The 16,168-nt window shown below is 39.4% G+C and overlaps 2 protein-coding genes across 5 annotated transcripts in view; one reads left to right on the top strand and one right to left on the bottom strand.

The window, feature by feature from the left end:
* Nucleotides 1–11,705, top strand: part of SOS1 (SOS Ras/Rac guanine nucleotide exchange factor 1) — a 78,545-nt gene extending 66,840 nt beyond the window's left edge. The window contains exons 19-24 of one of the 4 annotated variants that reach the window (XR_006101757.1): nucleotides 1,559–1,675; nucleotides 1,820–2,084; nucleotides 4,093–4,211; nucleotides 7,054–7,929; nucleotides 8,666–8,780; nucleotides 11,183–11,705. Coding sequence is in view for 1 of the 4 variants with exons in the window: in XM_042447920.1 (XP_042303854.1) it covers nucleotides 1,559–1,675; nucleotides 1,820–2,084; nucleotides 4,093–4,211; nucleotides 7,054–7,566 (1,014 nt within the window). In the remaining 3 variants the exon portion in view is untranslated. Of the gene's footprint in view, nucleotides 1–1,558; nucleotides 1,676–1,819; nucleotides 2,085–4,092; nucleotides 4,212–7,053 lie in introns of all 4 variants that reach the window. The other 3 variants (XR_006101754.1, XR_006101749.1, XM_042447920.1) reach the window with 3 other exon arrangements.
* A 397-nt stretch (nucleotides 11,706–12,102) lies between these two features.
* The window catches only part of ARHGEF33 (Rho guanine nucleotide exchange factor 33), a 57,350-nt gene continuing 53,284 nt past the window's right edge, over nucleotides 12,103–16,168 (bottom strand). The window contains exon 15 of the mRNA XM_042447937.1: nucleotides 12,103–13,297. Within this exon, the coding sequence (XP_042303871.1) occupies nucleotides 13,160–13,297 (138 nt within the window). The 3' untranslated portion in view covers nucleotides 12,103–13,159. The remainder of the gene's footprint in view (nucleotides 13,298–16,168) is intronic.

Genomic DNA, 16,168 nt, shown 5'->3' with positions numbered 1-16,168 from the left:
AAAATGTCCTGTTGCTTATTATCCTGAAGGTAAAAACAGGAAGAAAATGTGTCTTTTAAGTAATCAGCATATAGAATATATTTAGGAAATGCTGAGTCTGAGCACACACTCCTGTCACATAGCTAGGGGTTTCCCTCCTGGTTGCTCTCACAGCAGAGTTTACACTGATCAGTATCTGTAAAGAAGTGTCAAAAGAGGACATTTTTGGCAGCTTGAGTTTCACTGTTGTTGTTTTTTGTTTTTGTTTTTAATTAAAGGAAAGTTTTTTGTCTCTGTTCCCACCACTTGAATAGACACTGTGGGAATACTGCTAGCTGACCTTTATCTGTCAGTAGAGGAGGAGTCCTTGTCTGCAGACAAGAGCAAACCTTCGTATTAACTCCCCATGTACTTTTCTCACCATTTCAACTGAAGTGACACATTTACTATGCTTTGCTAACCCTCTCAGCCTGCAAACAAACCTTTAGTTTTATAGCTTCCCACTAAAAACGGCTCACCACCTCTTGCCTCTTGGGGAGGCAAAGAACGCCAATCAGTTGTTGCCCACAGATCTGATTTTTCTTTGGTGCAGGAGAGTTACAGATGAGTAATTGTGGAATAGTGGAGGAACAAGAAAAAGCCTTTTGTTCTACTTCCTTTGACTGTTGGTGAAAACAGCCGAGTACAACTAGGCAGAGGCGTAGCACAGTTGTGCCTTAATTCTAGTGTTTCAACTCCACCTGCACATTTTTAAACCATAAGTTAGATTCAGCCTGTGTGTACAGAATTTTCAAACAGATTCTTTATATGGAATTAAAAAATAACTGAATATTGCTTAGAATTCAGTCTGACAATTTATTTTGTCCATAAAGCTTTGAATCAAAATTCTATTGGTGCATTGTCAGCTAAAATAGAAAAGATGGCTTCTCGAGCAATCCAAAGCCTCAACCTCCAAACCCACAGGAATTAGGACATTATGGGAAGCTGTCTCAGCAGGGATCAAGGAAACCCTAGACCATTTAGAATGACATCTAGAAGAAGTTTGGCCTGTTACAGACTGCCAAAATAAAGCTGCTTCGGGTCTCTTTGGAGGTATGCTGTTTAAATGATGTATGCATCCTAAGAATCCAGAAGCTGCACCAAAGCTGCCCTCCAGTGCTTAGGAATGGAGTGTGGCTTTGGCGCGACCTCCAGACTCTTAGGACCCATGCATCATTTAAATAGCATACCTCCAAAGAGACCCGAAGCAGCTTTATTTTGGCAGTCTGTAACAGGCCTTTGTGACCAGCTGCACTCAGATGGAAGGCTAAAGCTGTAAGCCAAAAAGGGCCACAGATCTTTTATCTCTCATTCTCACCCACACTGTTCTCCGATAGGAACCACTAATCTACTTACAGCACACAAATTCACATCCTGGGACCTCCACAGAGTCCTCCAAGTAGGAGCTTATGGCAGTCTTTGGATACCTCTATGGACCAATAAGAAGCAGTTGAAGGCAGTTGCTGGAATATTTGTAGCCAATACTTTCACAGTCAGTATGTTACACAGTAGTAATCTTTCTGAATGTTTTGGGTTACAGAGATTTTTTGAAAATTTAAATCCAATGGGAAATAGCATGGAAAAAGAATTTGCAGATTCTCTGTACAACAAATCCCTAGAAATAGAGCCACGTAATGCGAAGCCACCCCCAAGATTTGTGAGTATTCAGATTTTATTCTTGTGTTTGTTAGAAATCTTAGTTGCTTACCTGTAGAGTCAAACAAAATAGTTTTCTTTAAAAAAAATAAAGTAATAATTTTATTTGAAAAAGTTCACATTAATTGTTTGGATTTCATTGCAGCCCAGAAAATATAACTATGCTCTCAAATCTCCGGGTATTCGTCCATCAAATCCAAGGCCAGGCACCATGCGACACCCTACTCCTTTGCAACAAGAGCCAAGAAAAATCAGTTACAGTCGTGTCCCTGAGAGTGAAACAGAAAGTGCAGCTTCTGCACCAAACTCTCCAAGAACTCCTCTCACCCCACCCCCTCCATCCTCTACTTCCAGCACCACAGACGTCTGCAGTGTGTTTGATTCTGATCCCTCAACTCCCTTTCATTCAAGTATGTGCTATAGCAAGGACCACTTTTTTCTCTTTTTAAATTGCTGAGTCCATTACATTTGTGCATATTTTCTGATAGTGCTGTGCAAAGGAATCTTACAGCAACTTGAGATGAACTGAGTGAAAAAAGTTGTGTAACATAAGCTTTTGTAGACTTAGAGGCTGTACAGACCAGCTTTGGGGCAGAAAGGGTGTGGCGTCCACACGACGCACACCCCAACTCCACCCCCATGCTGGCATGTCACTGCACATCCCAGTGCACAATGGGTGGTATCACAGTGCTCCTCTGGTGCTGCGTCCAGATGATGCAGTGCCAAAGGAGCATTGAAAAGCCTCAGTGCTGGCTGCAATGGCGCCCTTTCCACAGCACAAAAAAGAGCTGCATTTTGTGGTTCCTTTTTGCACTGCGGAAAGACCAGTTGGGGCATGGCTTGTAGTTGTTGTGGCCCCAATCCGGCAAAGAAAGAGGCAGCTGCAGGCCGCCCCTTAGGATGCATGGACTAACACAACTATGTCTCTGAATTCTGACAGTGCTATTAAGTCTTTTTTTAAAAGGATTTAGTGAGCCAGTAATGCATTTGTAAGAACAGGATCTGTTTCTCCTGGGTCTTGCCCTAGGAGAAATGTGGTTTATTAAACAAACAAAAACGTTCAGCTCAAAGTATAGTTTAGAAAAGGTAGCTGCGGTATACAGCATGTTAAGTGAATGATCTCAGCTTGCTGTAAATACACAACTAATGGATGTTGTCTAGGCAATACTGGCAAAGGTAACTGTCTCCATCATCTATTTGAGAGAAAAGGTTCTACAAATGTAAAAAAACATGTTTTTAGGAATAACTACAGTACACTTGGCTTCAGTTTCCTTAACCATCACAGCTCTGCATTTTTGCAATAGTGACTGCTATTGTTAGGATAGCCAAAATGATAGCTTTTTAAGATGAGTGCTGGTTAAAGTCACATTTCATGAATGTACCAGTGTCTCATCTTTGACATTTTGTCATTTATATAGCTTCTATATGACAGGCTCTAGAAAGTAAAATTAATCTGTTCTTGTCAGTCTGTGAGTATCAGATAACTTCTTGAAATGTAGATTGCTAGAACTGTTTATCAGGTGCCTATCAGTTGTATCAGATATACCATATCTACTCGATTATAAGTCTGCCTCATGTATAAGTCGAGCGCAGGCTTTGGAGCCAAAATTATGGATTTTGATATGACCCATGGATAAGTTGAGGGTAAAATTTAGGGCCATGTAACAAAGGATATGAAGGATGAAGCAAAGGAAGACAGTGACAAAGAACTTACAAAATTCCCGGAGGCATAACTGTTTGTGCTTATATTATAAGCTGGTTCAATGAGAGAATAGAGGGAAGTCAATGCTTCCAAGACAGATTACTCTCTTGCTTTTCACCAGGGGATGGTTCCCCCCCCCCCACACACACACACACACGAGCTAAACTACAATACTAATATTGACCCGTGGATAAGTCGACTCAGGTTTTTGAGGTCGCTTTTTTGACTAAAATTTCTAGACTTATACATGAGTATATACAGTATACAGAAAAAGAAAATAGACCTATCGATGCCAGCCTGAGTCTAATGGAAACTGCCCAAAGCATAAGGGACACCAAAGAAAACCCAGTAACATACAAATTCATATGCTTAGAATGACTACTTATAAGTATTTAAAATATTGATTTTGCAATCTGTGGTTTTTAAATTATTTAACAAGTTCTATTCTGGTTTTAAATTATTTTATCTGTTGCACACCTCATAGACACTAGCAGGATGAGTGATGATCCATAAATGCTTTAAATAAATAACCCAGGAAAATGATAAAAATGGTCTCTTTATGTTTCTAAGCCACTTCATTCTGGTGTTGGTATGAATCTTTATCCTGCATTTGTATATGTAAAATAAAAAGGAACCAAACCATGTTATGAACACAGCTATTAGAAAAGAGTAAACCTAAATCAGATAAATAACATAAGGTTTCCATATATTCTCAGGATCTGCCTCTGTATCTTCTATAAGCTTTCCCAAGAGCTCAGATGAAATTACTGTTCCCCCACCTATTCCTCCCCGAAGACGTCCAGAATCTGCTCCTGCAGAATCTTCTCCATCGAAGGTAATTTTTCTACCTGTTTCTTTAGGGCGGAAATAGCCAATGTTAGCCATAAACCTTCGCATATGTAGTGCGATAAGTTTTAAAGTCCTTGTTAGCATCATGGCCAAACAAATAAACCAAAATTGTGTATACTATGTTTTGTGGAAGTAGTCCCCTTCCTTGATTCTGTAAGGGGGGAGGGGGGCAGGACATTGGTGAACAGTAACTTTCAAGTCTCCCCACAGATTCTCAGTTAGATTGAGGTGCGGAATTTGGCTGGTCCATCTAAAATATTCAGGTCCTTAGCCTTAAACCACTCCAGCATTAATTTGGCTATGTATTTATGGCTGTTGTTCTGTTTTCTCTAGGTTTGACCTGTATTTGTCTCTATCTATCTTGTCCTTAATCCTGACCAGATTCTTGATCCCTGCTTTCCCACCACCATGTTTTACTGTGTAAATGATATTCTCAAGGCATTGACCATTGTTGGTTTTGATCCACACATAGCATTTTGCAGCAAGGGTAACAAGCTAGTTTATCAGATCAGAGAACCTGTTTTCACATACCTTTTTGCAAACTCCAAATTGAGGGTGATAGAGTCTCCTTCCTTGGAGGTCTTTAAACAGAGGCTGGATGGCCATCTGTGGGGGATGCTTTGATTTTGATTTCCTGCATGGCAGGGGGTTGGACTGGATGGCCCTAGTGGTCTCTTCCAACTATACTATTCTATGATTCTATGATTCTTTGATTTGATCCAAGTTTCTCTCAGCAATTGCTTTCTTCTTGCCACTACTTTAAAAAAAAACAGCTTAGGGGAGCATCTGAGTGATATTTGCTGTATGAATGGTTTCTCCCATTTTAACTGTGAATCTCTCCAACTCCTTCAGATACCGTTGGACTCTTGGTTGTATTCATAGATTTAAACCTACCTTGATTGGGCTTCAACACAACTCTATCACGCACTTGTTTTGATAGCTCCTTGGTTTTCAGGGTGCTCTTTGTTTCCATATGCTCTCCAACAAAGTCTGAGACCTTTATAATAATTTATTTAAATTATTTTAGCATGTTATAGTATTGTGCTTTATTATCCATATTTATTAAATATGTCTGATATTCCATCCTTTGGTGAAAAGAGTGTTACAAATAAATGTGATTGTTGTTATTGTTATTGTAGAGCTGTTTTCACATGAGGATGTGTACTGTCAAATATTTTTCCTTTTAAAACATTTTTGAAGACACTGGCTGGAATCCTGTATGGGAGATGCGTCTGCATAAGCACCATAGTTACTATGCTACACAGTAAATCCTGGTCTGACCCCTGCATCTCCTCTTACCAGGAAGCAGCTGCCATGATCAGCACTGTTTCCCTATCACTCAGGAAGCAGCTCATTGCTGTTTTCATACCCTCCTGCAAGCAATCCCCAGTGGAACAGAAGCAGGGCCCCTACCTCAGTTCCTCCTTACACTGGAGATTGCTCTCACAAGTGTGGTTGGGAATGTCAGTTGCTTCCTGATCAGCAAGGGAACAAACCTCTGCTGACTGTAGTGGCTCTGCCCAGTAAGCAGGGATTGAGGTACATTAATGATTATGTAGAGATTGTGAATATGTAATATGCAGTCACAAATGCATAACTATAACATATTAATAACTGCCATAAATCATTCCAGCCACAATCCATAAGGCTCCCCACATTTTCAGCCAGCATTTAAAACAAAAACTAGTAGTTGAGGCGAGAGGTCAAGCCACTACCGTGTTTGTTCACCTCTACAAGCTCTCAGGATGACACTGGTAAATGTGGTTCCTGCTACTTTCCTCTCAGCAATAGTAATTAAAATAGTAGCATGGAGGCCTCACTAATGTGGAAAGCCCACTTCAAGTTCCACCCTAAAATTATACATTTTCATGGATAGAGGAATCTTTCTATAGAAATATGTGATACAAAATATGAATCTGTGCTTTCCAGAGAAGCCTACTGGGCACTGCTTATGGTAAGCAGCTTAAGCATCCTTGTTATCAATTTGGAAGTTCCTGTAAGCTGATATCTACAAGTTTTTACTGGTTTCCACAGTGGCTAGATAAGATTATTCTTTTGTGGCTGGCTGAGGCACGTGTTTGTGCCAGCTCCTTCCCTCTAATCATTGTACAGCGGGCTCTTGTCATCCACTAGGGTATTGTTTCAGGCCAACCCACCCCATGGATACCAACATTCATGGATCTTCAAGACCCGTTGAAAACAGTGACATGGTACAATGGTGTCCTTTATATAAAATGGCAGAATCAAAGTTTGCTTTTTGGAATATGTATATGGATATATATAATATTTTCAAGTTTAAAATAGAAATATAGAGATTTTTGCTGCGGGTCACCAGAGATTAAATGTATAGGTGCCACTGGTGTGCTTTTGTGATACCCCAGTTCCCATTTTCTCCAGCTGGCACCTTTGTTCTTTGATGCGTCTCCGCTTCCTGTGATGGACCATACACCTATCTAGCCCCTCTTATCGTTTCTTCCTTCTGGGGATAGGGATATGTGCAATCGAGAATGAAGCAGTGTGGAAAGATGGAAAGCCACTTTGGAACTGATTTTATTTCTTTGAGATTTGAGCCCTCATAATATTGAGATAGATCATATCAGTGTGTAGCAGGCATTAAGTGAGGAGACCTTAGACTTGTCATGGAGTTTCTTTCTGACCAGAAGTAGGATAGCCTATAGTGCATGATAGTTCTATCTGCCTCTGAAGGGGTGGTGTATAAAAGCTTATTGGAAAGACTTTTTCTAGAAGTTTTCTGGTCCAGTATGTTTAACAGTGTATCACTGAGGTACTGGAATTGTTATATGAACAAACTATTCATTGTGTTTCAGATTTCTTCTGCACATCTGGACAGCCCACCAGCGATCCCTCCTCGACAGCCAACATCAAAAATCTATTCACCGAGATACTCGGTGACAGACAGGACGTCCATCTCAGACACCCCAGAAAGCCCACCTGTATTGCCACCACGAGAACCTGTGCGAACTCCTGATGTTTTCTCTAGTTCACCTCTGCATCTCCAACCACCCCCTTTAGGCAGAAAAAGTGAACTTGGCAACACTTTCTTTCCTAATAGCCCTTCTCCATTTACTCCTCCTCCTCCTCAGACGCCTTCTCCCCATGTAGCACGAAGGCATTTGCCATCACCCCCATTGATACCACAAGATACGGACCTCCATTCTGTTGCTGGGCCACCTGTTCCTCCACGGCAAAGCACCTCTCAGCATATCCCAACTTCTCAACATATCCCAAAGCTGCCTCCAAAAACTTACAAAAGGGAGCCTGCACATCCGTCGATGCATCGTGATGGACCCCCTTTGTTGGAGAATGCCCACTCCACCTGAATTTCCCCTTATGCTAGAGAAAGTGCTTACCCAGGTGCCATGTCTATTGCTGGCAATAGATGCACTGTACCTTTTTGGCGCCAAGGAGTTGAGTTGTGTTGCTCCTAACACTAAAGACTGCAATACATTTGATACGTGGTGTAGAAAAATATGAATCTTAATAACAGGCCTTTATGGTGAAAAAAAAACTGTTGCTTTTTGTTAGTGTAGTATGCAGGGCACTGTTTTAAAGTCTCTGGACATCTGAATGTACCAGAAATCAGACTTACAGATCTCTTTGGGCCAATAAGCAGACACCGTGCTTTGTGTAATGTCCAGTGAAGGATGAAAAACATAGTCCTGTAATCATCTGTCCGCTGCAATGTAAGTTCTTGGAGTGAAAATATATTATGCACTTTTTAAAATATTTCAAATAGGGAACTTGATGGTCTCCTTAATTTTCTTTTGGTTGTTATTCCCTGTGTTCAAATCATGAACTGGACTGTGAGAAAGATCTGTGGTACTGAACCAATGTAAAACTAAAGAATAGCACTGTACTGCAGTACTGTTTACAAACTGTTACTAGTACATTGTGGGTACCTAGGCTTCACCAAAGAGGTACTTTCCTTCTTCTTCATGAATATTATGGTGCCAGTTCAAAAAGAAATTCAGCCAGGAAGCAGAATGCCTAATGTTTGCCTTCTTTAAATAAATGAGATTTAAATCTTATATGAATGACACCAATGACACAAACTGCAAAACAGAGCTATTGTGAAGAGTTGAATTTATTCCTACATTTAGAAGACTGTTAAATCTAGGCTAGGTTAGGTCTTCATCATCTTGAGGTTGGTGGTGCAACATCTTGGATCATGCCATGAAAATGCAAAGGATGATCTGCTGGCCGTACCCCCATTACTTATCACCATGTTTTAGCTAGCAGTAGGTAAATGAATAATCAGCACCCATAGAATTGCCTTGTAGTTGCATAGATAAATCATATGTATATAAGTGAATGTTGCGTATACTTGCAAATTGTTTTTAATTTAATTGAAATAAAGATACAGATATTTTGTCTGGCTGACATATATTAAATTATTGCATTGCTAAATGTACATTTCAGTTTAACGCACTGAAGAGAAGACATGTTCTGTGGTACACACACCTCTTTTCTAGCTCATTGTTTTGGTCTATAAAGCATAACTAAAGAAATCCAACGTTTGGCATGTGAAATAAAGGTGAGTTAGGGGTGGCTTAGAGTTAACATCTATGTGCTTAAAATGTAGAGGATCTCATGCATGTCATGCAATATAGAATTCCAAGCTCTGTTTAACCTCATAGACTTTGAACATCATCTTTTACTATGTCAGAAATGTTTGAAAGTGACTAATCTACATAAATATCCTGCCTTGGATTAGCCATAGACCAGTGAACTGCGCTTCTGCTTCCAGTACTGTGATGATAATGCATGCTACTTCTTGAAGATATTTTAATCATCTCTGCTACACTAGGATTTGTGAATGGTGCAGTATTGTTTCTTTAGTTATTAAGAGTCTTATAGGACATTTTTGGAAAAACCAAAATACATTTTGGCAATCTAGAAAGCCATGTCAATGAAACCATGTTGGTAGAAGACTGTATCACCGTGAAAGCCTACTTTTTTATATATATATGCAGTGTGGTCTTTGCATTTCAGGAAATGTTTACTTTGAATTACATAGTTTCCTTTCTCTGTTTTGTCTTTTTGTTTGTTTGTTTGTTTGTTTTTTACATATGTAAAATATGCAGTCTAAAGAAGGGAATTCTGGAAAAATTGTTTGTGTAATGCATATATATATATATATAGAGAGAGAGAGAGAGAGAGAGAGGTTAGGCTGAGTTGCAGTGAAATCTAGTGAAAGGTAAGGGGTGCCTCTAGAAATGGTTGAACTTTAAAGAAATGTTGTGAAACTAGTCCTCTCCTTAGACCAGAGGTGATCGAACTGTTTGGGCAAATGGGACAGTGTCCACCTTATCCTCACTACCTCTCCCAAACAGCTGGGGATGCAAGGTGTATTTAATACTTATAAGGAAGGAGGTTACATAGCAAAGAGATATAAATGGCTCCACTTCTGGTGACTGCATCCCACTCCATTAACCCTAGGGGGTATCAGCCACCAGTTGTTTTCTTAGTTTATAACACTAAAAAAAAGACAAATCTTTCTGTGAAAGCAGCAGATAATATTATCTGAGCCAACCAGAGTGTGTCATTTTGTCCAGGTTCTCTGCCTAACAGACAGAAGAGTTCCCTAATCAAGCCACTTTATTTTAGAAAGAGGAGGCAAAGAAAGGCGTCTGGACGTCAGATTTGCTAATTTTGCTTAGTATTTGCAGGCAGCAACTTCCCAACATATCTTATCATTATCCTGTACTTAGAATGATATCTTTAAAAATTGCTTTAATGTTTCCACCAGCCTCATTGTTGCTAAAATGACCCTGCTTGATGCATTCTAAATGCCAAATGGTTAAATGCACTGGCTTAAGAAAGAGGGCCCTTTGTGATCTTCAGAGTGTATTATGGTTGAAGTAAACTCTTCAAACCACTGAACAAACTGCCCTTTTAAAATTCCAAATTTTAATTTTCTGAATATGATAGATTTGTTAAAAGCCACTGAAATGGAATTTGTTGGTTGATCAGTGTACAGGCAGAGCATTAATCAGTTAAAAACTGCATGAGCTGCACAGGAAATGGTGGCATCTAAGTAGAAGTACTTTGTACTCAGCCAGGCCATCTATTATTGTATCCCCTTGTTAAGTATAACCTGCTTGTCATGTGTTTTGATAATCTACAAAATCTGCTGCCCTTTCCCAGAGGTGAATTTTCCCCTTAAAGGTTTTTTCAGTGGAAGACCTTTTACAGGTGAATTGAAACTGTTAGAAGTGAGACAGTGTGGCATAGTGTTTTGAGCACAGGACTTGGGGAGACCAGGGTTTGAATCCTCACTCAGCCATTCAGTCCTACTGGATGACCTTGGGCAAGTCACACTGTCTCAGCCCCAGAAAAATCAGTGATAGGATTGCCCTGGGGTCACCATAAGTCGGAAACCACTTGAAGGCAGCAACAAGAAGTGTTCTAGTGCCATGGGCTGTTGGATAAGTAATAGTCATTTGGGGTAACCTGGATTGAAATCATTATTCTTAATGTGAGAGCTTGTCTGCTTTCTAGTTGGCTTTGCCTACTTGCTGTTCCACCACAAGTACACAAAAATAAATCCTATCTTTTTTAGCAAGTGAAAAGGCAGGACTTGTTGTGAACACCAAGAGGTCTATTCCACTGGATGGGCTAATGCAAGCATTACGTCACATAGTTGTTATAAATAGAGCTGTTAAACTGATTATCATTTCAAATTTCTTTTGGGTAAATTATTTTTCTCTACACAGCAGTCACTGTAGGTCTCATGCTGACGACAAGGGTAAAGCCAAAAGCGCTTGGGTTTTTGTGTGTGTGAATGTCACGCCTCGTTTGCCATTTATTTATAACAACCTTCAAGTGCATTTTTGTCAACTGTGAGCAAATTCCCCTTTTGCCTTTATAGAAGTAATAGTGCATTAAGCAATCTATTGTTGCAAAAATGCTAATTGTGTGACCTTTTTAAAACAGTCATGTACCCAGGTGAAAGGAGAAAATCTTGTGCCAGAAGTATGCAACTTTCAGTAGCTGCCAAAATGTGCCTTTTTTTAAAGAAGAAAAATCTTTTCTGAAACGCAGTAGATTATCCTGTTGGCTGGGTCTTATTTCAGGTAATATTTTCTTATTTGGCCAATTTAGAAACCGAACTTTATGGTTCTCTATGTACAAGTTTTTGTTTTGATGACTTCTGATACTTTATTGAATTATTGAAAATGTATTGCCTTTTGTTTAATGGTGTGGATACTGTGCTAAATGGTTGAGAAGCTATGGCAGTCCGATCCAGCTGTGTAAGTTTGAAGTGGTGATATCTAAATTGGCAAATCTTATGGGCCTGTGTGTACCTAATCATGTATGTAGGTCAGCTTTGTATGCTATGTCTGCAATGGTATTCAGATTGCATTTAAACTGAAAATTAATAGTGGTTGTTACTTTTTGGCATTCAAGAGATCTGTTCTTAAAAAAATAAAATAAAAATGCCTTACATATCCCATAATATCTTTGTATATCTTTGTATATGTGGTAACTTAGATTGGTCAGTCTGCCACATTATTTTTGTTCAGGTCAAAGTATTGAATTACCACTCAACATATATGGTCATGCACTCACGTGAAAATATGCAACTTTTAATAGCTGCCAAATGTGCTGTTTTAAAACTTTTCTTTCTCCTGAAACAGCAATTCCTTGTTTGTTTTTTTAAAAAAAGATAATTCTTCATAATTAATATAACAGGGATCACACTTTTTTCCCCATCCCCATTTTTTCCCAGCTGTCGGTCAGTGGACTGTAGCTACTGAGCATGTTCAGTTCTTTGGGGGTAATTGAGTATTCTCAGAACACCCTCCAACAAATGGATTAACTTTATTAGCCAGGTCAGGCTGGACTCAGGTAATCATAACCAGTCTTTTCTGTTCCTTCAGTATTTCTTCCTGCTCGGTTCCGTTCAGGCGTGAGAGCTTTATCTCATCCATACTATATACATCTATACTTCACTGGATGGTGCCGAATCAGTTGCACTAATGGTATGTTACACTCATGTTCAGGGTGTAAATATTCTCAAGCAATCTCCTTGATCTGCATTTTACAGAAAGTTTTATTTGAATCACACGCACAAAAATAGTGGTACTGTACATTCCGACTTTAATCTACCAATAAACGCTGGCCTTTCTTTATCCTGTCCATACTGAATACTTCCCACTACTTTGAAAATGGGAGTGATTCCGCTGTGAAATTTGTTCAGAATTCAAAGATCTAGAGATTTAAAAGACTGCAGCACAGCACCACTTGACATTTTTGGAGACAGATCAGTGGATGCTTTTGTTACCTATCGTCGTTAGAATTTTTAAGTATTGTGTTACTCAGACTAAAACTATGTTGTAACAGTTGCATTTCACATTTTAATCACATAGCCCAAACCCCAGAATGCTTAGGCTACACTTAGACTTGAGCTGTTCATTTAGAGCCATCCAAAAACTATGCAGCTGGTTTCCGCATGTTTACCAATGTAGTTATTAAATAGAAATGTAGAATGTTGATCTGAGATTTGTTTATAGATCCAGGAAGATACCATCTACATACAGGGTTTAGATTTGCAAACTTTCAACAAAGCAAGTCCACAAGGTAAACAAACAAAAATGGCACTAGTGGGAACCTATTCTTGAGGTTTCTCCTGATAAACATCATTTCAGAAGCAGTGGCAGAATATATGCATTAATGACGACATGCTGTGCTTCTTTTACTGCGAAGCCCTCGTTGATGGCAAAATGCACTCAAGGTCTTTTCTTTTGGGGCTTCAGGACTGAAACTTTTTAAAAAAAATGCCACCCATTTTAACATTCTATTATTTCTTCCCTTTAACATAAAGCCACGTGAAGCAAAGCCCACCGCATTACATGGCACTCAAAGCAAAAAGCTCCAGCCAAAGGAAGCATGGAAGAGTCTTGGCCCAGATCATTTCTTTTTGAAGAGTTTACGAAAGGAACGTCGGAAGCCCCCTTTCTGTTCTTGCCTTGGGATGTGACTGCTGAAAGAAGTTTGCTCATTGTCATCCCTATGAGAGAATCTGGTGTTGTCTTCTAAACGCATATCCTGAAATGGAAAACACAGTTTGGTCAGGAGTTTTGCAAAGTTATCCCATGTGGGGCCTTCTCCCTTTGATGTCAGGCATGCATGTGAAGAAATAAAATGGAAGGACTCTGGATGGCACTGGAGACACACACATGTACCAAAGCCCATGACCTTTATTTCCAAGGAGTTTATGGGTTGGAAGTGGCATCAGTGCCTATTGGTACGCTACTGAATGTTTTGCAAGTTTCTGCAGTGCTTCAAAAACCTACTAACCCCCTTCTGATTAAGGAAACTGATGAAAAATCAGTGAACACATTGCTGTATGACATGACTCAAAAACAGCGTCCATTTTTTGTATGTAGAGAGATCTTGTGTAGTACCTTTGAGACTAACTGAAAGAAAGAAGTTGGCAGTATGAGCTTTCGTAGACTTCCTCAGATGCTTTTAGTGGAGTGAAAAGCCAGGGACAGACCTATATATGCCATTAGTGTGTGAGAATGCCAGCTCAATTTCAAAATCCCTTGTGTATGGAAATGAAGTTATCTCTACATACTGACTTTACAGACTAACACAGCTATATCTTTGAATTCTTCCATTTTTCCATGGTGATTTCTACCAGCTTCTGTCCATTATATAATGAGGCAAAATTAGAAAACTGGTTCTCCAGGAATACAATTCCTAGTGACCTTCCCTATTTTTATGCTGCTAAGACTGAAGAGAACCAGCAAACAAATGCCATCTTAATGGCTACAGTTGTTCACCCTTACCTAAAGTGAAGTTTGTGGCTTCACTCTCTTCGATATTCTAATCAATAAGAAACAGAATTAAAAGGCAATACTGCACTATCTAAATGGACAGTTTGGCTCCCAGTGGGCTGTAATTCAAACCTTGATACAGTTTTTGAGAGAATTAAAAATTGTGATTCCTAGTTGCATTCATTACCTTGTATGATACAAGTAAATACATCGCTACTCACTTTCATGACATGAGGAAATTATTAAGACCAGACTAACAGTAGAAAGGAGCTGAAATTTGCTTTCCAGCCCCATCATAACTCTGTAGCTTCTGCTAATGTAGGAATGTATGGAGGAACACATAATGTGCCAGGAATGTTTTCAAAATAGAGTAGCCTCAGCTACCACACTCATTTTGTTTCAAAAAGTCATGTGTAGTTGTGTCACGTGATCTACAGGTGATTTCTTCAGCGAATCAAAAAGAGAGAAAATAAATGCAAATTTAAAATGCCATGGCAAAAAAGAGCATTTTAATTTGACATGGGAAAGAGAATAAAGTTGGTGCTGACATATCTTCTTTAGGAGGAAATTCCAAAAGAGCACCTTGGCTAATAATAGGAAGTATATAAAACTTGGTTGAGTGGGGAAGATATGAAAACTCATAAAAAGCTGTCCCCAAACTGAGCCCTGAAATGCTGCCATGTCACAACTGTTTCCCTGGCTCCAAACTTAGAGCATTTCAATGAACCAAACATGATACCTTTGTAGAAAATGTGGGGCCATAGAAGCCCACGTTTATCCTTCTGAATCTTGCAACCACTAGGAAGATACTTTTTAACTAGAGAAGGAAGTATTGTGTGTTTTCTCTTGGGTCCACTGCCCATCAGCTGCCTTTCCATGCAATTCATCCATACTTTTCCTATTCAGCCAATTAAGTTTGCATTGTGAGCTTACAAAAGAAAGCAAGAACATGTTCTGGGCTCCATGTGCCAATTTTCCTGGGTCAGAATATAAATTTGACATGTGAGCTGTGCTAATAGGCAGCGAGTGGTTCACAGATCAGTTCTGCTTTCCGAGCAGTTTGGTCAGGCTTTGGATGGGCAATGAGAAGAGCTCAATTTTCCCCTACCCACTATCCAGATTATGTTTTTTTCAAAGTGTATTTAGCAGTAGCAATAGCAGCTTCATTTATATACTGCTTCATACTGCCTAAGCATCTCTAAGCGGTTTACAACTGTCAGGTAATTGCCCACAAGTTGGGTACTCATTTTAGTGACCTCCTCGGAAGGATGCAAGCCTGAGTCAAGCTTGAGCCCTGGCTGGTACTGAACTCGCAACCTTATGGTTTGTGAGTGAGTGGCTACGGTACAAGCATTTAACCACTGCACCACCAGGGATCCTAATAGTAGTCTGTTTAAAGGTATTTCTCATCGGATGGCCACTTACCCTATTTTAATCATGTTTGTTTTGCAAGATTTCATAACACTACAAATGCCTGAAACACCAGTGCTTCTAAAAGAATTGCTTGTATTTATCACTCAGTTCTACATATATTCCCTTGGTCTCAAGGCAAAGTGCAGAGGAGGTAAGGGACTCTTCTTTAGGTTTTTAAGCAAACACTTGTTTAACTTGTGGCCCATCAGCCTTTCACAGAAGAAGCCAGAATATGATCTGTCTTTAATCCCTGGTCCTACAAGAAGATAGTATATGAGCCATTGAGATGCAGGGGGTTGATATTTCTTTTAATAATGAGGCATGTAATACACATAATGAGAAAGCCAGCTACACCAGATAACTGCAGTGGAGATGTAAGATTATAAAGCTGGTCCTAAAAATAGACAAAGTGAGGTAGTCTCCAGTTCCTGATTTAGGATATCATGAAATAACAGGAAGTTATTAGCTACTTAATGTGTTGCTACATTATTATTTTTTATTCATTTTTTTTAGTCAAAGAAGGGGAGAATTGTTTGCTCAGCCTGATGTGTTAAAATGATTTGACTAGGCCCAGAAAGCAAAATGTCTTAGGCCAACCTTGGTTGACGAAAAGGCAAACAGAAAACTCTGGCTGACAGGGAAGGGAGAAGTAGTGCACAGTGTTCCTTTAGGAAGAAAGTTGGGTACAATCTTTTAAAATAAATTTAATAAAAGGGAACTCATT

Source organism: Sceloporus undulatus, chromosome 1, assembly GCF_019175285.1.
Source record: "Sceloporus undulatus isolate JIND9_A2432 ecotype Alabama chromosome 1, SceUnd_v1.1, whole genome shotgun sequence".
Lineage (NCBI taxonomy): Eukaryota > Metazoa > Chordata > Lepidosauria > Squamata > Phrynosomatidae > Sceloporus > Sceloporus undulatus.
This window is presented reverse-complemented; position numbering and strand designations above follow the sequence as displayed.